Here is a 23,844-nt window from a genome sequence, read left to right on the forward strand (position 1 = left end):
AGGTGCAGGGGTGTCGGCGACACTCGGAACGATTCGTAGCCATTCGGAAACACTCCGTTCCCGAGCTGTCCCCGTGGCTCTCTGGCGCCCCCCCCCCCCCATCTCTGGCCAGAGGTGCAGGGGTGTCGGCGACACTCGGAACGATTCGTAGCTGTTCGGAAACACTCTGTTCCCCAGCCTTTCTGAGTTCAGCCGAGCTGTCGCCGCGGCTCTCTGGCGCCCCCCCATCTCTGGCCAGAGGTGCAGGGGTGTTGGCGACACTCGGAACGATTCGTAGCCGTTCGGAAACACTCTGCTCCCGAGCCTTTCCGAGTTCAGCCGAGCTGTCCCTGTGGGCTCTCTGGCGCCCCCCCACCTCTGGCCACATGCGGTATTGCATGCAAAGTCAATGCGGAACAAATTATCTTAGTTTCCATTGACTTCTATGGGGAAACTCGCTTTGATATGCGAGTGCTTTGGATTACAAGCATTCTCCTGGAATGGATCATGCTCATAATCTAAGGTTCCACTGTATAATCCCCCCATCTCCCGGGAAACCTGGAATTTTGATAATCCTTCATTTCTCTAAGTCACACACACAGAGGACACCAGACCCATTTTATCATTTATTAGAAACAGACATGACAAAAGTTAACTGGACGAAGGAATAGACTATGTAAAGGGAAGGCTTGGGGGGGGGGGGGGGCCGTCACCATACCATGTGCAAACACTGCCGTCTGTAAGCCGAAAACGCTCGCTACGTCTACCTACAGGAGCCAAAGTCTTTACAGGAGTGCAGACGACGCTCGCCGGGAGGAGATGAGGCTTTAAAGCAAAATGTAATTGATTTCTATCATGAAGAAGCGAAGTGTGGGAGAGGGTCCGCGGCGGCTGGGAGCTGAACAGCCACACAAGTCATTAAATAGCATCACGAAAAGGAAGGTCGCACCTTTACCGGCTTGGCTCTATGTACATCCGCAGTCACACACATAAAAAAAGGTGGAGGGTGAGAATACCTGGACCTTCCAGCAGCATCGCTTGGTATAAATAAAGACAATGAAAACGCAGTAAGAAAAAAGGATCCTCTGATAACAGTGCATTGTGGGAAATGTCATGATTAGAAGTGAGGGGCGGCGGAAAGCCAGGACCGCCGCTATCTCAGCGCCTCTCCGCCGCCCGCCATGTACAGTGCTTCCACACCCTTCAAGGGACAGTCCACCTAAAAGTGATATTCCCGATGGAGGCTGGGGGGGGGGGGGAGGGGACCCAATGGCTTTTTTGTTTTTATGTCTTGGAGATGCTAGAGGCCGAGATCTCCTTCCCTTAGGTTCCTGGCTCTCATCCCACAACACCTCGGGGGTAGTCTCATTCCTCCTGTTGCATTATCCCATAATATACAATTCATTTAACAACAGGGGGAAGCGAGACCCTCTTTAATGGCTGCGGTAGGGTGTGCGGACCTGGAAACTAAAAGTGCCAAGTTCTCATCAGCGAATCCCTGAGACATCAGCTAAAAAAAAATAATAAACAAAAAAACAAAGGTGGTGTTACCGCTCCAGCTGGACAAGACAGAAATATCAGTTTGGGGTGGAGTGACACTTTAAATAAAACTCCTATTAAAAAATAAAAAGAAGAGGCAGAGCAGCAGAACCAGCTATGTCAGAGGCCGCCTGCTCCCACCCATAAATATATATAAGCAGGGGGGGGCCAAAATTCATTTCATAGGGCCCCCCGAAAATCAAACTAATTCATTCAGATAAATTCATGACGGTACTTAAAAATCCCGTTATTATGAAAAGTCTAAAAATAACAGTCAGTTCTGGAAGCAACAACAGAAGTTGTCTGGGGGGGGGGAAGATAATAAAATAAAAAGGTGGGGGTTGTGCATCTACTGAGACCGGCGCAGTGGGGGGGGGGGGTAAGAACAGGTCCAGATTTGGATGGAGAACGTGTATTGCTGTGCAGGGGCCCTTGCACAAGGATCTGAGTCTTGCCTGGGCTCCTGGGGGTGGAAGCTCCATTCAGCCACAGTTCAGGTCATGCCTGGAGACCCGCCCCTACAGACGCTGCTTCTTACTCTGTTTAGGGACCCCGGAGGCGCTCTCGTTTTCTAAAGCTCTCTCTCTGCCGTTGGTCTCGCCGAAGCCATTGGTGGGCAGGGGCAGCTCTTCAGGACACTCCTCGGGGGCGGAGGGTGGAGACTCGCCCCTCTCCATCTTGTACTGCATGACTCGGAGTTTGGACACAGCTTTGTCTATGGTGGAGATGTTGATCAGGTTGAAGTCGTGCATACTGACCAGGTGGAGCATGAAGTTACGGCACAGATTCTTCTCAATGATTCTCTGTCCATAGTTCTCCACAAACAGCATGCAACCGTGATTCATCTGATTGTCAGCAATGAACCTGCAAGGAGCAAGATGGCGTCATTCCCCGCAGGACATAATCCCACCCACAAGACACACCCATCTTACTCCACCCCGAACCCTTGCTGGAGCCCATCAGACCAGGGCCAGGCCAAGGTCCTCCAACCCATGCTTACCCGTGCTTCATGACGTGCAAGTTCCACATCTTCATCACTTCCTTCTCCCCTTCATTGACATCAGAGAACTCCTCAATTTGCTGCAAGAAACACAACATGTGATGTAGAGTGCCCGCTAAGGAAATGAAAATATCCTAATCTACACATTCGATATTAGCTTGTTATATATGAAAAACAATCGCCATCCCCTGTACACAGCACTATGAACATTCGGCACTCCCCTTCCCCTGTATACAGCACTATGAACAGTCGGCACTCCCCGTCCCCTGTACATGGTGCTATGAACAGTCGGCACTCCCCGTCCCCTGTACACGGTGCTATGAACAGTCGGCACTCCCCGTCCCCTGTACACGGTGCTATGAACAGTCGGCACTCCCCGTCCCCTGTACACGGTGCTATGAACAGTCGGCACTCCCCGTCCCCTGTACACGGTGCTATGAACAGTCGGCACTCCCCGTCCCCTGTACACGGTGCTATGAACAGTCGGCACTCCCCGTCCCCTGTACACGGTGCTATGAACAGTCGGCACTCCCCGTCCCCTGTACACGGTGCTAGGAACACTCGGCACTCCCCGTCCCCTGTACACGGTGCTAGGAACACTCGGCACTCCCCGTCCCCTGTACACAGCGCTAGGAACACTCGGCACTCCCCGTCCCCTGTACACAGCGCTAGGAACACTTGGCACTTCCTGTACCAGATGCATGGTTCTAGTCAGACCCAGTTAAATCTTTTCCCTTAGGAATAACCAAAGACAAAAAAGGTGTTTTAGCAAGTCTGGTCAGTTTTTATTTCAAACAATACAAATCACAGAAGCAGCCGATGTGTTTTGGGGGCTCATTAGTCTGCCTTCATCAGGGCCAGTACTACAACCTAAGAACCCCTCCCTGATCAAAGGGGATCTGGCGAACCCTCAAAATAACTGGATACTTCTGGGGCACATAAAAACAAACTGAACTTTTTAATTCATATTTGGTACGCTCAGCTTTTCACTTTCCTGAAGCAACAATTTCACAGCCCACCTAACTGGACTATTATGATCTCAGCATTCAGTACAATTCTGACTACTTACAGTGATGGTTTTCTCTCTCAGCCACTCAGGGTCCTTCTCATCCTCGCTGTCCACCTCCATCTCCTGGGGCCGGAGAGGAAGGCAGGTGTCACTGTGGAAGTACAGTCTGTTATGGCCACTGCTGTATGTCCTTTGCTGCTCCACCTCCCCATCCTCCGACTCGTAGAACTCGGACATGCTGGCTTTGGTGCGCTTTGGCCTGGGAACAGGTTCGAAATTGGGTTATGAGATTACACATTCAAGACAAACCCACCCCAAGAAGTCTTCTAGGTGATACAGGCGGATTTCTCGCCATATGAACACATGTGAATGAATGTTAAGTTTAAAGCCCCACTCTGGGAATTAAAAAGAAAACCAATTGCTGGACAGCTTTGTCTGGAGGCCCAGAGTCCCCAACCCCTGGACCAGTACCCGCCCATGGCCTGTTGATGGCCGGGCCAAGCAGTGGGAGGAGAGCGGCGACGCAGTCCCATCACAGCCAACAGTCGCCACTCATCTCCCGCTGAGCAGCTGGGTCACTGAGTCCGTGTTTCCTCTTTAGAGTCTCCTCTTCTCCCGGGGGGGGGGGGGGGGTGACCCAGGAGAAGACAAGGCTCTACCCTGCCACAGGAAGAACCAAGCAAGGAGGTAGAGACTGGGGGCAGTAGGAAAAGGAGGAAGGAAAAAGGGGGAGGGGAGCATGACTGCAAGGGACACTGATTAAAAAGGGGAATGCACTGTAGAGGCACACTGCAATCATACACCGCGGCCCCCTTCATATCACAGTGCGGCCCCCTTCATATCACAGTGCGGCCCTTACATTGCAGCCCTCTTTACATTCATGTAAAAGGGGCAATATGACGTGAAAGGAAATGGAGGACACTGTAAAACGGGTTGTGGTGTGAAGGGGGGGCTAAGGGCACCCACCCTGGTCCCTAGAAAAATTGGCTGCCACAAAATTGATCCCTAGTACCAAAAAGGGGACCACTGCAGTAGATGATAGGGGGCCTACCTGCACACAAGGATGTGAGTTATGGGGGTCCTCTTCACAGGCCCATTCCGACTAAAAGCAAATCCCGGCTGGCGATGAATGTCCTGAGGGTTCCCAGCATACGATCCATCGTAGCACTCATTGATAGAGACATCGATTCGGGCACCTTTGGGGTGATACTGTGGGAAGAAGGACAATGATGTGTACAAGTTTCAGACTATTAACAACACACTGGGGGGAGGTGGAACTAACATGCAATATGCCTGCACCCCTTTTCTAAGCTAAGGAAATGGAGCAGATAATGGGGGGCAAGCCCCTTGATTAGGACTGATCTATACGGTCTCTGAATAAGGCAGCAGAATAATTTGGGAGCATACAGTGCCTGTTGATCCCTCTGCCCACCCTGCTCGGCTGAGTGCAGGAGGGTGGAGGAGGTAATAAATACTACAGGCTCTGCTCATGTAATGTCATCACTGCACGGGCAGAGACAGATAAGAGCGGTCTGCTTGTCCTCTTTACATGTTGAAAATTCTGTTTAAAGAGGAACATTTTCCCCTTTAAAACACAATTTTCAACATGTAAAGAGGACCAGCAGACCGCTCTTATCTGTCTCTGCCCGTGCAGTGATGCATATACTGTTTAAAAAGATATAGGATATTTTCAGCGGACCGGTACCAGAAAAGGAACACTATATCATTTGATGAAGTTCAATTTATTACAAACATATCGCAAAATTAAATTTTAGTACAGGATAAAAACAAAAAAGTTGGAGTTCTCATTGATATAACCACACAATGTATATGACATATTGGATCTCTACTGTTGAAAATTCTGTCAATCAGGTGCAGAACCCAAAACAGTAACTGGCAGAGTTTGTTCTACTAATGTGGCACACTATGGCTTAGGTAATGCTCCGACGTGAACTCATCAGGAGAGGCTCCCCGAGGTGCCCAGGGGACATTTCCATCTAAACCCACAAGCCTAGCTTAGAATTTGCTCCTTCCTGCATCTCGTACACCCACTGCTCCTCAGGATCACAGACAATATGGGCTCAGTATGGGAACCTTACCACATAATTGAAGATGAAGCGACTGTGACATAGTTTGAGGTGTTTCAGCAAACTATAGAGTTTGCGACAATTAAGCGTGCACCACGGACAATGCAGGTCGTCTCTGGCCTCCGTCTGCTGGCGAGTGTTGTTGTTGTATAAAAACTGGAAGACACAAAACCAACACACATAAGACTCTACTGTACAGAGCGGTCAGTCCTCTACAGACAATCTGGTAGAAGTAGTCACTGGATGCATGTACACTATACACAGCTACTACGAGGGGAAGAGTGAAGCTATAGAACTAGTCACTGGATGCATGTACACTATACACAGCAACTGCGAGGGGGAAGAGTGAAGCTATAGAACTAGTCACTGGATGCATGTACACTATACACAGCTACTACGAGGGTAAGAGGGAAGCTATAGAACTAGTCACTGGATGCATGTACACTATACACAGCTACTACGAGGGTAAGAGGGAAGCTATAGAACTAGTCACTGGATGCATGTACACTATACACAGCTACTACGAGGGGAAGAGGGAAGCTATAGAACTAGTCAATGGATGCATGTACACTATACACAGCTACTACGAGGGTAAGAGGGAAGCTATAGAACTAGTCACTGGATGCATGTACACTATACACAGCTACTACGAGGGTAAGAGGGAAGCTATAGAACAGTGATGGAAAACCTCGGCACCCCAGATGTTTTGGAACTACATTTCCCATGATGCTCATGCACTCTCCAGTGTAGTGGAGCATCATGGGAAATGTAGTTCCAAAACATCTGGGGTGCCAAGGTTCGCCATCACTGCTATAGAAGTAGTAGTCACTGGATGCATGTACACCATACACAGCTACTACGAGGGGAAGAGGGAAGCTAAAAGTTGTAGTCACTGGATGCATGTACACTATACACAACTACTACGAGGGGAAGCTATAGTAGTAGTAGTCACCAGCTGTATGCAGACTACACAAGACCACTACGAGGAGAGGAGGGACTCTATAGAAGTAATATAGTCACTGGATGTATGTACACCATGCACGGCTACAACGAGGAGAGGAGGGAAGTCACGACAGCGGTAAGTACCTGGTAAAATATGCGCAGCTTCTGACGAGGCTCGAGGGAGACATCCTTCTCTCTCTTTGATGGAAGATCCGAGGACATAGACTCCTTCACTGCTGGAAATAAAGTCTGATTGAACGGCTGGGGACAGCTTACGGGACAGTTAACAAGCAGCAGTGATCACATGACCCAACCAACGCCGAGACTGATTCAGAACACTTCAACCAAACCCAGCAACCCCATTCAGACTTTTTATAAAGCACTTCTAACAAAGCTCTACAAGATCAGCACAAACAGCTTCAACCCAACAATGAGGAGGTTAAAGTTTCTTCTTGAACATGCCGGGAAAGAAAAACACCATTGTGCACGTGCTCCCCCGATCCGTCCAATCAGAGAAGAGCGGCCGTGTTCCTGTAGTAGTGTGGAAAGGGTTTTCTTTGAGTAGACGCGGCTTGTCATCTCAGCTCTCGCATGTCAGGTTCATATTTCCACTCATTGCTCTGAACCTGAGAAGAGGCATGACCTTCCCAAGCGGATATGACAGATGACCAAATCCCAGCAACTTCCCCAACCTCTCACCAAGAGGACCTCTTCTCCCGTGAAGGCTCAACCTCTCCTCTCACCAAATAAACCTCTTCTCCTGTGAGGGCTCAACCTCTCCTCTCACCAAGAGGACCTCTTCTCCTGTGAGGGCTCAACCTCTCCTCTCACCAAGGGGACCTCTTCTGTGAGGGCTCAACCTCTCCTCTCACCAAGGGGACCTCTTCTCCTGTGAGGGCTCAACCTCTCCTCTCACCAAGGGGACCTCTTCTCCTGTGAGGGCTCAACCTCTCCTCTCACCAAGGGGACCTCTTCTCCTGTGAGGGCTCAACCTCTCCTCTCACCAAGAGGACCTCTTCTCCTGTGAGGGCTCAACCTCTCCTCTCACCAAGGGGACCTCTTCTCCTGTGAGGGCTCAACCTCTCCTCTCACCAAGAGGACCTCATCTCCTGTGAGGGCTCAACCTCTCCTCTCGCCAAGAGGACCTCATCTCCTGTGAGGGCTCAACCTCTCCTCTCACCAAGGGGACCTCTTCTCCTGTGAGGGCTCTTTACACGTCACACATAGTGCCTACTGCTTCTACATGTTGGTGTGTTTTTGATGCTTTTAGCTTGGCAAATGACGCGTGCGTTGATTTTCTATTGCCCAGCAGATTTCCAGCTTATTACTACCCCCCCCCCCCCCTTCAGAACATCCCCAGCAAGTGTAAACAAGCCCATAGATCACATCCCAGTGTGCTATATATGAAGAGTGACACGCACACTACACTGTGTCAGATATCGAGGTCAGCTGACCCCTCAGATGTCACTCCGCTCTCACCTATAGTCTGTGGAGGTTTGACAGTTGCCGGCCTGTGTTCCTGGGGGATACTTTCAGAGTTGCGTGTTGCGAGAGGCTTGGCGATTGGCGCGGTGGATTTATCGGGCGTGTCACTTGTCCATCGTAGAGTAAACTGTAGGGTTGGACCCTGAGAAAAGGTCTCAAAGGGAGGCAACCGCTGAAAATGACATTGAATAATTAGTGACAGAGCATGTGTATGGAAAGGAGGTGAACGTGTGAACAGCAGATGAGAGTATCAGACCATCGCCACCCAATCAGAATAGGTCATGCATTGTCCGTTCTACCTACCTTGCCATCCAGGATGGTCTCCCATGTGGCCCTCTTCTTACTGGCAGGACAATCCTCCATCTCCTGCATGGCGACTTCATATTCACCGTCCAGTAGCTGGAGACGCCTGGAGCCAAAAGAATTGTGTCACAGCCGGCTGAGGATACCAATATACAGGACATGGCGGATTGTCACCTCACCTGTTCTTGTCAAAAACCGTCATCTGCGCCACAAACATCTTGTCGTCATCCCGGCTGGAGGCGTTACGTTTCCTTCTGGTGGGAGGGTCCTCTGTGACATCTGTCAGAACAAAGGGGACAAAGTCAGTAGATCTACATTGAGAAACAAAGGGCTACATTCCACCTGAAAGATCCAGAATCGAATACATGGAATAAGCCCAGAGTTCTTATTGTATGCCCTCAGCGACCTCACTTTTCCTCATGTACCGGCGTGACCTCACCTCGCCCCCCCCCTGTACCGGCGTGACCTCACCTCGCCCCCCCCCTTGTACCGGCGTGACCTCACCTCGCCCCCCCCTTGTACCGGTGTGACCTCGCCCCACCCCCCCTTGTACCGGCGTGACCTCACCTCGCCCCACCCCCCCTGTACCGGCGTGACCTCACCTCGCCCCACCCCCCTTGTACCGGCGTGACCTCACCTCGCCCCACCCCCTTGTACCGACGTGACCTCACCTCGCCCCACCCCCCCTTGTACCGGCGTGACCTCACCTCGCCCCACCCCCCCTTGTACCGGCGTGACCTCACCTCGCCCCACCCCCCCTTGTACCGGCGTGACCTCACCTCGCCCCATCCCCCCTTGTACCGGCGTGACCTCACCTCGCCCCACCCCCCCTTGTACCGGCGTGACCTCACCTTGCCCCACCCCCCTTGTACCGGCGTGACCTCACCTCGCCCCACCCCCCCTTGTACCGGCGTGACCTCACCTCGCCCCACCCTCCTTGTACCGGCGTGACCTCACCTCGCCCCACCCCCCCTTGTATCGGCATGACCTCACCTCGCCCCACCCCCCCTTGTACCAGCGTGACCTCACCTCGCCCCACCCCCCCTTGTACCGGCGTGACCTCACCCCCCCCGTACCGGCGTGACCTCACCCCCCCGTACCGGCGTGACCTCACCCCCCCCGTACCGGCGTGACCTCACCCCCCCCCCCCCGTACCGGCGTGACCTCACCTTTTCTCGTGTACGAGTATGAAGGTCCCCTCACCCCATGTACCAGCAGGACGTCACCTTACCCCATGTACCAGGATGAAGGTCGCCTTACCCCATGTACCAGCGGGATGTCACCTTACCCCATGTACCAGGATGAAGGTCGCCTTACCCCATGTACCAGCGGGACGTCACCTTACCCCATGTACCAGCGGGATGTCACCTTACCCCATGTACCAGGATGAAGGTCGCCTTACCCCATGTACCAGCGGGACGTCACCTTACCCCATGTACCAGGATGAAGGTCGCCATACCCCATACACCAGGATGAAGGTCGCCAGGCACTGGCGGGGTTTTCAGCTCATCCCCCCGATAACGGGACTCAAGGCTGATTAAAACGCAGATAAACAAATGAAAAGCCCACATTTTTATATATATATAGCAAATGGGAAGAGCCGACACCTGTGCTACCAGAAGAGCAAGAATACCCTTTTCCACTTAAATCCACTTTTGAGAGGAGGGGGCGATTTGTGGGGGTGGATGGCTGGGGCAGAGTATTGATCTCCAGATCAATACTATACATTAGACAGCGCTCTTCAAGTGTCATGGCCGCCTTACCTGCTGCTGTTCAGTGGGAGGTTACATGTATTCCAGTCACTTCCTAGCTCCTTAGTGCTAGGTGGGTGGGGGAGGGGGTGTGGGCCAGGGTCTGCCAGCTGTAATCACATGATCATTCCCAGAGTTGCAATAAAACCAACTCCTGGGAAAAAGCAGTAAGCCAATGAGGAGTGCAGGAACTTCTATTTCTGGGGGCATCCTGTACATTACCTCCAGAAATGTCATTTCCTGCCACGGATTTGAATTTTAGGCAGATAGTGAAGATAAGAACTGCAGATGGAAACAGAAAAGTCATTTTGATCATCACATTGAATAGACAAATCTCGTGCAGTGTTGGGGTTCCTGTAATATGCTGAACATCCCCATGAAGATATAAAAAAAGCACACCGCGGTATGCAGGACGTGGGAGTGAATCGGAAATACACACCTATGTTCTCATTGGTCTCTCCATTGGACAAGCCGTTGTAGTCGCGGTGACCCTGTTGGGTGACTCGGAAGAGCAGAGAATAGGATTTCACCATGTGGCTGTTGCTGGGTTCAAACTCGTTGCTGGAGACGGCCAGTGAGGGGAAGTTGATGGGTTTTGAAGAGCTGAGGTCAGGATTTAAAGGCACCTGTTTCTTCCCGGTGGGGACCTGTCTGATGGGGCAGCTCACATCCTGCGTGGTAAGAAAGACGAGTCACTCTTCTACAAGGAACCAACCCTCTACGACAGGGCCAAGACCCAAACGCAGCCGCCGCCAAAGCCCAACGCAGCCGCCGCCAAAGCCCAACGCAGCCGCCGCCAAAGCCCAACGCAGCCGCCGCCAAAGCCCAACGCAGCCGCCGCCAAAGCCCAACGCAGCCGCCGCCAAAGCCCAACGCAGCCGCCGCCAAAGCCCAACGCAGCCGCCGCCAAAGCCCAACGCAGCCGCCGCCAAAGCCCAACGCAGCCGCCGCCAAAGCCCAACGCAGCCGCCGCCAAAGCCCAACGCAGCCGCCGCCAAAGCCCAACGCAGCCGCCGCCAGAGCCCAACGCTGCTGCCGCCGCCAGAGCCCAACGCTGCTGCCGCCGCCAGAGCCCAACGCTGCTGCCGCCGCCAGAGCCCAACGCTGCTGCCGCCGCCAGAGCCCAACGCTGCTGCCGCCGCCAGAGCCCAACGCTGCCGCCGCCAGAGCCCAACGCTGCCGCCGCCAGAGCCCAACGCTGCCGCCGCCAGAGCCCAACGCTGCCGCCGCCAGAGCCCAACGCTGCCGCCGCCAGAGCCCAACGCTGCCGCCGCCAGAGCCCAACGCAGCAGCCGCCAAAGCCCAACGCTGCCGCCGCCAGAGCCCAACGCAGAAAGCCCAACGCAGAAAGCCCAACGCAGAAAGCCCAACGCAGAAAGCCCAACGCAGAAAGCCCAACGCAGAAAGCCCAACGCAGAAAGCCCAACGCAGAAAGCCCAACGCAGAAAGCCCAACGCAGAAAGCCCAACGCAGAAAGCCCAACGCAGAAAGCCCAACACAGCCGCCGCCAAGACCCAACGCCGCGGCGGACTGACTCACCTTGCGCTTTTTGTGGCAGACTTTGACGAGGAGGACCTCCAGTGTGACTGAGCTTTGTTCATTCTCAGAGTTCTGAGATGGTTTATCTGAAAGAAAAGTGGAATGCATTAGTCATGGAGCAGAACCCCCCCCCCCCCCCAGTCTGTGTCTTGTCACAAACCCCAACCCACAGGCGCGCACACAGGGCGACAGATACTACATACCACTCTTATGGAAGAAGCCGGTGAACGTTAGCTGCAGGTGAGCAGAAAGACTGAACAGAAAAAAAAAAAAAAAAATCTCAGAAAATCGCCACATCTGACATTTATTGAAGCAAACTACAACGCCCCTCCCCACACAAAATGTTACACAAACACCCCCCACCAGTGTGACCAATAAGAGGGGCAGCACAATGCTGAGCCCATCCCTGTGACCTTCCAATACAAGACTGGAAAACATAATATAACAGAGCCTGAGAGGATCACGGTCTAGGGAGGCTGATGTCAGGAACAGTCCACTATACAAGACGGTGGGGGGGGGTCCAGTCTTGTGTGGGAAGGAGTATATCTCCCCTCTCTATAGGAATATTTTGCTCTTTGGGCTTTAAAGCTGAACTCCAGGCAAACAGCTAAAAGGCACATTATATACATTATATACATGACACTCCCCGGACACTATTAGAAAGATCCCTGCCGATTTTGTACGTTTGCCCACTGACAAAAAAATGATCGGTCTATAATTTTATTGGTCGGTTTATTTTAACAGTGAGAACAAAAATCTCCAGAACAACGCATTTCAAGTAAAGGTTATAAAATTGATTTGCATTTTAAATGAGTGAAATAAGTATTTGCTCCCCTATCATCAAGATTACAGTCTCCCAGGAGTCTTCTAGACAGGTAACAAGCTGAGATTAGGAGCACTCTCTTAGGGCCGGTTCACACTGCTGTGAATTCTATTGTGAATCTGAGCCGCTGCGATCGCCCAAATTCACAAGTCATTTAAATAACTTCATTTTCCATTAGTGCCGTTCACATCGATGTGTTGCGAATCGAAGCTGCATACAAAAAGTGTCCTGTGCGAGTTTGAACCGCGTGCCGGGGCTCCATGGAAGATCTCACCTCGTGGAGGATCAATGATCAGGAGAACGGTGAGGAATCCGCCCAGAACTACACCGGAGAATCTTCTCCATGATCTCAGCTGGGACCATAGTCACCAAGAGAACAATCGGTAACACACTACACCGCGAGGAACTGAAATCCTGCAGCCCCCGCAAGGTCCCCCCGCTCAGGAAATCACATGTACAGGTCCCCCCCGCTCAGGAAATCACATGTACAGGTCCCCCCCGCTCAGGAAATCACATGTACAGGTCCCCCCCGCTCAGGAAATCACATGTACAGGTCCCCCCCGCTCAGGAAATCACATGTACAGGTCCCCCCGCTCAGGAAATCACATGTACAGGCCCCCCCGCTCAGGAAATCACATGTACAGGTCCCCCCGCTCAGGAAATCACATGTACAGGTCCCCCCGCTCAGGAAATCACATGTACAGGTCCCCCCGCTCAAGAAATCACATGTACATGTCCCCCCGCTCAGGAAATCACATGTACAGGTCCCCCCGCTCAGGAAATCACATGTACAGGTCCGTCTGAAGATCACTAATGAATGAATAATTTGTATAGCGCACAATGCAAACTGAATCGCATCAAGGCGCTGTGCGGAGCTTTGTTGTCCAGCTTCTAGAAGAGGAAGGTCTTGAGTTTTTTTTCCTGAAGACCTGGAGGTTTTCTTCCAAGTGGATGTTGGTTGGTAGAGCGTTCCATAGCCGTGGTCCTTGGACAGCGAATCTCCGTTCCCCCTTTGATTTGTACCGAGATTTGGGAACGAGGAGGAGGTTTTGGTTAGATGATCGAAGACAGCGGTTGGGCGTGTAGTGCTTTATTTTCTCAAGTAGGTATTGAGGAGCGTCTCCATGCAGCCAGTTGTGGGTGAGGCAGAGGGTCTTGAATGTGATCAGATTCGTTACGGTTAGCCAATGTAGGTTCCTCAGGGAAGGGGAGATGGATTCCCAGGGTTTTTCCCTGTTATCAGCCTTGCCGCCGTGAACATCTGAATGATTCAGAGGGTTGTGGTCAGAGGAGACCAAAATCCAGATCTTTGGCATCAACTCAACTCGCCGTGTTTGGAGGAGGAGGAATGTTGCCTGTGACCCCAAGAACACCATCCCCCACCGTCATACATGGAGGACCTATGACCCCAAGAACACCATCCCCCACCGTCATACACGGAGGTCCTATGACCCCAAGAACACCATCCCCACCGTCATACATGGAGGACCTATGACCCCAAGAACACCATCCCCCACCGTCACACATGGAGGTCCTATGACCCCAAGAACACCATCCCCACCGTCATACATGGAGGACCTATGACCCCAAGAACACCATCCCCCACCGTCACACATGGAGGTCCTATGACCCCAAGAACACCATCCCCCACCGTCATACATGGAGGACCTATGACCCCAAGAACACCATCCCCCACTGTCATACACGGAGGTCCTATGACCCCAAGAACACCATCCCCACCGTCATACATGGAGGACCTATGACCCCAAGAACACCATCCCCCACCGTCATACACGGAGGTCCTATGACCCCAAGAACACCATCCCCACCGTCATACATGGAGGACCTATGACCCCAAGAACACCATCCCCCACCGTCATACATGGAGGACCTATGTCCCCAAGAACACCATCCCCCACCGACACATATGGAGGTCCTATGACCCCAAGAACACCATCCCCCACCGTCATACATGGAGGACCTATGACCCCAAGAACACCATCCCCCACCGTCATACACGGAGGTCCTATGACCCCAAGAACACCATCCCCCACCATCATACATGGAGGACCTATGACCCCAAGAACACCATCCCCCACCGTCATACATGGAGGACCTATGACCCCAAGAACACCATCCCCCACCGTCACACATGGAGGTCCTATGACCCCAAGAACACCATCCCCCACCGTCATACATGGAGGACCTATGACCCAAAGAACACCATCCCCCACCGTCATACACGGAGGTCCTATGACCCCAAGAACACCATCCCCCACCATCATACATGGAGGACCTATGACCCCAAGAACACCATCCCCCACCGTCACACATGGAGGACCTATGACCCCAAGAACACCATCCCCCACCGTCACACATGGAGGTCCTATGACCCCAAGAACACCATCCCCCACCGTCACACATGGAGGACCTATGACCCAAAGAACACCATCCCCCACCGTCATACACGGAGGTCCTATGACCCCAAGAACACCATCCCCACCGTCATACATGGAGGACCTATGACCCCAAGAACACCATCCCCCACCGTCATACACGGAGGTCCTATGACCCCAAGAACACCATCCCCACCGTCATACACGGAGGTCCTATGACCCCAAGAACACCATCCCCCACCGTCATACACGGAGGTCCTATGACCCCAAGAACACCATCCCCACCGTCATACATGGAGGACCTATGACCCCAAGAACACCATCCACAGAATCATACATGGAGGACCTATGACCCTAAAAACACCATCCCCACCGTCATACATGGAGGACCTATGAGCCCAAGAACACCATCATACATGGAGGACCTATGACCCCAAGAACACCATCCCACACCGTCATACATGGAGGACCTATGACCCCAAGAACACCATCCCCCACCATCATACATGGAGGACCTATGAACCCAAGAACACCATCCCCCACCATCATACATGGAGGACCTATGAGCCCAAGAACACCATCTCCCACATGGACCTATGACCCCAAGAACACCATCCCCACCGTCATACATGGAGGACCTATGAGCCCAAGAACATCATCCCCCACCATCATACATGGAGGTCCTATGACCCCAAGAACACCATCCGCACCATCATTCATGGAGGACCTATGACCACAACATCATCATCCCCCCACTGTCATACATGGAGGACCTATGACCCCAAGAACACCATCCACAGAATCATACATGGAGGACCTATGACCCTAAAAACACCATCCCCACCATTATACATGGAGGACCTATGACCCCAAGAACACCATCATACATGGAGGACCTATGACCCCAAGAACACCATCCCACACCATCATACATGGAGGACCTATGACCCCAAGAACACCCCCCACCGTCATACATTGAGGACCTATGACCCCAAGAACACCATCCCCACCGTCATACATGGAGGACCTATGACCCCAAGAACATCATCCCCCACCATCATACATGGGGGACCTATGAGCCCAAGAATGTCATCCCCCACCATCATACATGGAGGATCTATGACCCCAAGAACATCATCCCCCACCATCATTCATGGAGGACCTATGACCCCAACATCACCATCCCCCCACTGTCATACATGGAGGACCTATGACCCCAAGAACACCATCCACAGAATCATACATGGAGGACCTATGACCCTAAAAACACCATCCCCACCGTCATACATGGAGGTCCTATGACCCCAAGAACACCATCCCACACTGTCATACATGGAGGACCTATGACCCCAAGAACACCATCCCCCACCGTCATGCATGGAGGTGGAAACATTATACTTTGAGGGTGTTTTTTTGCTAAGGGGACAGGACAACATCACCTCATCAAAGGGACGATGGACGGGGCCATGTACTGTCAAATATTGGCTGAGACCCTCCTTCTCTCAGTCAGGGCATTGAAAATGGGTCGTGGATGGGTCTTCCAGCATGACAATGACCCAAAACATACGGCCAAGGCAACAAAGGAGTGGCTCAAGAAGAAGACCTTAATCCCATAGGAAATATGTGGAGGGAGCTGAAGGTTGGAGTAACCAAACATCAACCTGGAAACCTTAATGACTTGGAGAAGGTCTGCAAAGAGGACAAAATCCCCCCTGAGATGTGTGCGAACCTGGAGGCCAACTCCAAGAAACGTCTGACCTCAAGGGTTTCTCCACCAACTACTAAGTCATGTTCTGTGAAGGGTTCACATACTTATTTCACTCATTAAAATAGAAAATCAATTTATACATTTTTTGAAATGTATTTTTTCTGGATATTTTTGTTATTCTGTTTCTCACTGTTATAATAAACCGACCAATAAAATTATAGATCGATCGTTTGTCAGCGGGCCAACGTACAAAATCAGCAGCGGATCCAATACCTTTTCCCTCTCACTGTATATACAAAGGTTTTGCATTTCTAGTTTAAACTGAACGGGTTGTTTCACAGGGTGAGGGTTCACAGACTAATTCTGTGCTACGTCATCTGTATCTTTTATATCTGCCTGTGGGGGGAGGGGTGGGGGTCCCACACATTTCTGTGCTAGTCCCAACACTATGCTTTCCAATAATGGGCAATACTCATTCCTTGGTCAGATTGATTGGCAAAGATCTCCATAAACAAGGCAATCGGCTTCCACCCAATACCTGTCTATCTCATGGTCTCCTTTCATCTTCTCCACCTTCAGCAGCAATTCATCAATTTTAAACGTTTTCCTGAAATTGAAACATAAATCCATTAGATAAAAGAAGTCAGCAGAGTCCTGCCATGACAACAAGGCCATCCTCCCTTCACCCAGTCCCTATGCCCAGCCCCCTCCCCTCCGGTGACTGCCGATGTCACTAGGACTCGGCAGAAGCCAGAAAGCATAAGCTTAGGGTGAAAGACGGGACGGCGACTACCTAGATGGTGGGATGTGTCCAGCCAAGGTCAGCAAAGGACCTCTCCAGTACTGCTGTGTATAAAAGAAAGGAGACGTCCCACCGCCATCTCCCAAGAGTGGTCTCAGATCTCACCACCATCTCCCAAGAGTGGTCTCAGATCTCACCACCATCTCCCAAGAGTGGTCTCAGATCTCACCACCATCTCCCACGAGTGGTCTCAGATCTCACCACCATCTCCCACGAGTGGTCTCAGATCTCACCACCATCTCCCACGAGTGGTCTCAGATCTCACCACCATCTCCCACGAGTGGTCTCAGAGACATCCCACCACCATCTCCCACAAGTGGTCTCAGATCTCACCACCATCTCCCACGAGTGGTCTCAGATCTCACCACCATGTCCCATGAGTGGTCTCAGATCCCACCACCATGTCCCACGAGTGGTCTCAGATCCCACCACCATGTCCCACGAGTGGTCTCAGATCCCACCACCATGTCCCACGAGTGGTCTCAGATCCCACCACCATCTCCTACAAGTGGTCTCAGATCTCACCACCATCTCCCACGAGTGGTCTCAGATCTCACCACCATCTCCCACGAGTGGTCTCAGATCTCACCACCATCTCCCACGAGTGGTCTCAGATCTCACCACCATCTCCCACGAGTGGTCTCAGATCTCACCACCATCTCCCACGAGTGGTCTCAGATCTCACCACCATCTCCCACGAGTGGTCTCAGATCTCACCACCATCTCCCACGAGTGGTCTCAGATCTCACCACCATCTCCCACGAGTGGTCTCAGATCTCACCACCATCTCCCACGAGTGGTCTCAGATCCCACCACCATCTCCCACGAGTGGTCTCAGATCTCACCACCATCTCCCACGAGTGGTCTCAGATCCCACCACCATCTCCCACGAGTGATCTCAGAGAGCCCGCCACCATCTCCCACGAGTGATCTCAGAGAGCCCGCCACCATCTCCCACAAGTGGTCTCAGAGAGATCCCACCACCATTTCCCACAAGATGTTTCAGAGATCCCACCACCATCGCCCGTGAGTGGTCTCAGATCTCATCACCATCTCCCACAAGTGGTCTCAGAGACATCCCACCACAATCTCCCACGAGTGGTCTCAGAGATCCCGCCACCATCTCTCACAAGTGGTCTCAGAGATCCCGCCACCATCTCTCACAAGTGGTCTCAGAGATCCCGCCACCATCTCTCACAAGTGGTCTCAGAGATCCCGCCACCATCTCTCACAAGTGGTCTCAGAGATCCCGCCACCATCTCTCACAAGTGGTCTCAGAGATCCCGCCACCATCTCTCACAAGTGGTCTCAGAGATCCCACCACCATCTCTCACAAGTGGTCTCAGAGATCCCGCCACCATCTCTCACAAGTGGTCTCAGAGATCCCACCACCATCTCTCACAAGTGGTCTCAGAGATCCCGCCACCATCTCCCACGAGTGGTCTCAGAGAGATCCCACCACCGTATCCCACGAGTGGTCTCAGAGAGATCCCACCACCGTATCCCACACATGATCTTATAGTGATCCCTTTGCCATGTCCCAAGTAGGGTCTTGTAGGAATCTCCCTTCCATGTCCCATATCTGTTCTATACAGATCTCATCATGTGGTCATATAGAGAGCACAGAGGTATAAAAATAGACCACATAGAATACTTTCCATAATCACAAACGGCTGACTGATTGTCCAGACAATTCCCTGCACAGAAATATACCAATCATCGGGTAATCAGTGTCCTATGGCCTTCCAGGGTCAGCTGGACAGCAGACAGACTGACAAAGCTATCAGCTGACGAGGCCCACAGGGCTAAACCCATGAAATGAATATTGTGGGATTACAATTTACACCCATGAAATGAATATTGTGGGATTACAACTTACATCCATGAAATGAATATTGTGGGATTATGTCATACAAATGAGCACATGAACATGTTACAAGACACCACAACACGGGAAGGAGGAGAAGAGATTTCCCAGCTCCGGAGAACCCCAATGCAGCTTTGATTCCATGCTTCCCAATGCAGGGCCATAGGAGGGGAACCTTCCACCCGCACAGCACCACTACTTACCTTGTGACATTTGATCGGGAGTTGCGGTGTGACATGTATGTGAGCGTCCGATGCAAAAATATGGGCTGTGAATAAGAAAGGTCCGTCATAAAAACATTCTCCATGAAAGGTTGGGAGACATTTACTTCTACAGCAAAGATTTAACTTTGCCACCTCTCCTGACGTCTGTGGCACGTTTCACCCCCCCCCCCCCCTCCAGTTCTAATACTTCAATGTGAATGATCAGATCTTACTTTTAACCAATCACGGTTGGTTCTCTTCAATAAGTAGTAATGTGCAGCAGGCCCCCGCAGGTGTCAGACCCCCCAAAGGAAACCTGGCACTCAAATTAAAGGCCAACTCCAGCCAGCGCCTTTTAAGAAGTGACAGCAAATTAAAGCGGAGTTCAACAGCCGGGCGCCTGGTTACAATGCCGGCGCCGCAGAGAGAAGGAGGGGAGAGAAGTGGGGCTTCTTTCTCCCGCATCGCTAGATAGTGGGACAAGCGAGTCCCGCTGAGGGACCCCAGAAGAGGAGGATCGGGGTCCACTGTGAAAAAGCCTTGCTCAGAGCAGGTAAGTAGAACAGGATTGTTATTTAAAAAACACCCCCCAGGTCTCATGTACACTGCTGCTGGTAAACGGACATTTATGAGCAGTTGGGCATTTATTCCAACTGTCCTTTGTTATCAGTACAAGTACACGGGGCTCCTTTATACTCCTTTCTAGGCAGTGGAGTTTAGCGGCTTTATTTGGAAAGCAAAAAAAATGGAGTTCAGAGGCATTTCAAGCGCCAAACACTCCTAAATGCGGCAAATCGCGGTTCGTTTACAGGAGTCTTTCAATTTTGGCTACGTTTTTTTCAAACGCGCCAAAAAGGACGTTTTAAATGCGGATTACTAATCTGTCAAGTTAACTTGTTCAGGAGAGGTTGTAAAAAACATCCCGTGTACATTAAGCCCTACAATCCCTTTACACCAAAATGATATGGAACCTCTATTACTGGATTTTATATATTTAGCACAGCAGTTTACAATGTGAGGGCAGACAGTACAGCTACAATACAATGTGGGAGCAGTCAGAGGGCCTCGCTCAGTAGAGCTTACAATCTAACAGATTAAAACTGGAGACAAAATAAAACGTCTTAAAAAAAAAAACCCAATTGGCACAATGTATCTTTGCATCTATTAACTCCACACAGACCCATCACTGTTCATTATAATGACCCATTCAGCTCCTAATCTACTGCAAAATATGAATTACCCCCAAAATTATTTAATACACAGATAGATCTATATATCTCTATCTAATATATATATATAGCTATATCTCTACATACACACAGATAGATCCCTCTATCTATATACACACACACACAGATATATAACTATATCCACAGATTGATCTATGGATGGATACAGTATATGGAGATCGATCTATGGATGGATACAGTATATGGGGATCCATCTATGGATGGATACAGTATATGGGGATCCATCTATGGATGGATACAGTATATGGGGATCCATCTATGGATGGATACAGTATATGGAGATCCATCTATGGATGGATACAGTATATGGAGATCCATCTATGGATGGATACAGTATATGGAGATCCATCTATGGATGGATACAGTATATGGAGATCCATCTATGGATGGATACAGTATATGGAGATCCATCTATGGATGGATACAGTATATGGAGATCCATCTATGGATGGATACAGTATATGGAGATCCATCTATGGATGGATACAGTATATGGAGATCCATCTATGGATGGATACAGTATATGGAGATCCATCTATGGATGGATACAGTATATGGAGATCCATCTATGGATGGATACAGTATATGGAGATCCATCTATGGATGGATACAGTATATGGAGATCCATCTATGGATGGATACAGTATATGGAGATCCATCTATGGATGGATACAGTATATGGAGATCCATCTATGGATGGATACAGTATATGGAGATCCATCTATGGATGGATACAGTATATGGAGATCCATCTATGGATGGATACAGTATATGGAGATCCATCTATGGATGGATACAGTATATGGAGATCCATCTATGGATGGATACAGTATATGGAGATCCATCTATGGATGGATACAGTATATGGAGATCCATCTATGGATGGATACAGTATATGGAGATCCATCTATGGATGGATACAGTATATGGAGATCCATCTATGGATGGATACAGTATATGGAGATCCATCTATGTATGGATACAGTATATGGAGATCCATCTATGTATGGATACAGTATATGGAGATCCATCTATGTATGGATACAGTATATGGAGATCCATCTATGTATGGATACAGTATATGGAGATCCATCTATGTATGGATACAGTATATGGAGATCCATCTATGTATGGATACAGTATATGGAGATCCATCTATGTATGGATACAGTATATGGAGATCCATCTATGTATGGATACAGTATATGGAGATCCATCTATGTATGGATACAGTATATGGAGATCCATCTATGTATGGATACAGTATATGGAGATCTACCTATGTATGGATACAGTATATGGAGATCTACCTATGTATGGATACAGTATATGGAGATCTATCTATGCCCATCCAGCTGAGGCTAGTTGAGCTGCTACATCCACACTGATCCTCTTTACCATTTAGATTCTCTCTTGTAAAATAAAATTTAAAAAAATAAATAAACACCATCTACTGGACAGTAGAGCTGCACAATTAATCGTTATCACGATCTTTGGCTAAAGTGTTTCCCGATTCTATGCAGAGAATTCTCTCGGCTCTTCTGAAGCCATCAAAAGAAAGGGAGAAAATCCGGGCAGTCTGCCGAGAATCACAACATTCTTTATCAGTTGAACTGAAGTATAAACATTGCAACAATTTGTCAATGGAATAGACCAAGTGAAAAAAGCTTAACAACTAAACTAAAAATTACTTAAAGGGGTTGTAAAGGTAAATGTTTTTTCACCTTAATGCATTCTATGCATTAAGGTGAAAAAACATCTCACACTGCCGGCGCCCCCAGTCCCCCCGTTTTACTTACCTGACCCCTCGAAAATCCCGCGCTCGCCCCCGCCGTCCTCTTCGCCGCTCAGCCTGGCCGCTGATTGGCTGGAGTGGATGGATTGAAAGCAGCGCAGCCATTGGCTCGCGCTGCTGTCAATCACATCCAATGACGCAGCGCGCCGGGGGGCGGGGCCTTGTGATACAGCGAGCGGCTATAGCCGCCGGCTGTATCACGGGAGCGCGCCCGCAGTGCTTCTCACCAATGCGAGGGAGCTGGCATTAACGTGAGAAGCACCTGCGGGAGGAAGCAGAGACAGCCGCCGAGGGACCCCAGAAGAGCAGGTTCGGGGTCACTCTGTGCAAAACAAGCTGCACAGTGGAGGTAAGTATGACATGTTTGTTATTTTAAAAAAATAAAAATTTTTACTTTACAACCCCTTTAAGGCTGTGTTCACGCTGCTGCGATGTCCAAAATCGGATGTGATACGCACCGCACTGCAGTGCAAATCACATGCGATCTCCGTGCGATGCCATTTCAGCCATACAGATAGTATACAGATAGTATACAGATAGTATGGCTGAATTCGCATCACATCCGGCCCAAACTTGTACAGGACCTTTTTTTGGTCCGCAGCAGAATCGGATCGCATGGGTGTTCACACCATGCGATTCCGATTCCTGTCGGAGTTTGCAGATCTGCAGATTTGGAGGAGTCATTAACTTCCCACTCCCAGCAGTTCGCATAGGGCAGCGATGCGGGAACCCACTGTAGATTCGCAGTGTTCCCGCATCGCAGCAGTGTGAACCCAGCCTTAATGAAGAAAATAAATAAAACACACTAACCAGTAAAGTTAGCCCTTTTTTTTTGTATCATGAAGGATTTTACGTCTTTATTCTAAGCAAAAAAATTGTGATTCTCATTCTGGGCAGAATCGTGCAGCTCTACCAGCCAGTATCCCTAACCTAGCGAAGCCACGCCCACGGAGAGCCCCGCCCACCATATCTGCACAAGTAAAGGGGAATTTGGGGGTAAAGGAAAACATTTACTTACAGCAATAAGATTCCTTGTCCTCAGAAACCGATATATCTGGGTGGGCTCTGCAAAAGAGACGACATTATTACATATAGTTAGTCAGGTTGAAAAAAATAAAAAACACACACCTAGTCCAGCCAATAAAATAATATATCCAAAGTTGATCCAGAGGAAAGAAAAAAAAAAAAAAAACCCAGAGAAGCAATTACAAGGCCAATCACCAATGTGATCATCAATGTCATCTGACCCAAGATATGGGAAATATGCCGATCAATACAATGGAGAACATTCTTGGTGTCTTTAAAGCAGGCTCTAATAGCGAGTACTAGGACGATCATCGCAATATTTTATGTCACACTGTAGCTG

General features: G+C 50.3%; 1 protein-coding gene across 2 annotated transcripts; it reads right to left on the minus strand.

Annotated features, from left to right (window-relative positions):
* Positions 1-592: 592 nt before the first annotated feature.
* On the minus strand, positions 593-23,626 carry SUZ12 (SUZ12 polycomb repressive complex 2 subunit). 2 transcript variants are annotated; one of them, XM_077460687.1, is made up of 15 exons: positions 23,497-23,626; positions 19,434-19,498; positions 17,100-17,168; positions 11,838-11,887; positions 11,635-11,720; positions 10,535-10,766; positions 8,524-8,623; positions 8,345-8,450; positions 8,036-8,213; positions 6,701-6,789; positions 5,627-5,770; positions 4,579-4,736; positions 3,588-3,786; positions 2,519-2,598; positions 593-2,382 (listed from the first exon to the last, which is right to left on the minus strand). In XM_077460687.1, the coding sequence occupies exons 2-15, from the start codon at positions 19,466-19,468 to the stop codon at positions 2,037-2,039; spliced, it is 1,872 nt and encodes a 623-aa protein (XP_077316813.1). In that variant the 5' UTR covers positions 19,469-19,498; positions 23,497-23,626; the 3' UTR covers positions 593-2,036. The 2 variants fall into 2 exon arrangements, with proteins under 2 accessions (XP_077316813.1, XP_077316812.1); XM_077460686.1 differs by having other exon boundaries at positions 6,701-6,792.
* Between the last annotated feature and the right edge of the window lie 218 nt (positions 23,627-23,844).

The sequence above is a fragment of the Lithobates pipiens genome, unplaced genomic scaffold (assembly GCF_037356315.1).
Source record: "Lithobates pipiens isolate NorthernLeopardFrog02 unplaced genomic scaffold, aLitPip1_a1.2 Scaffold_28, whole genome shotgun sequence".
Taxonomy (NCBI): Eukaryota; Metazoa; Chordata; class Amphibia; order Anura; family Ranidae; genus Lithobates; species Lithobates pipiens.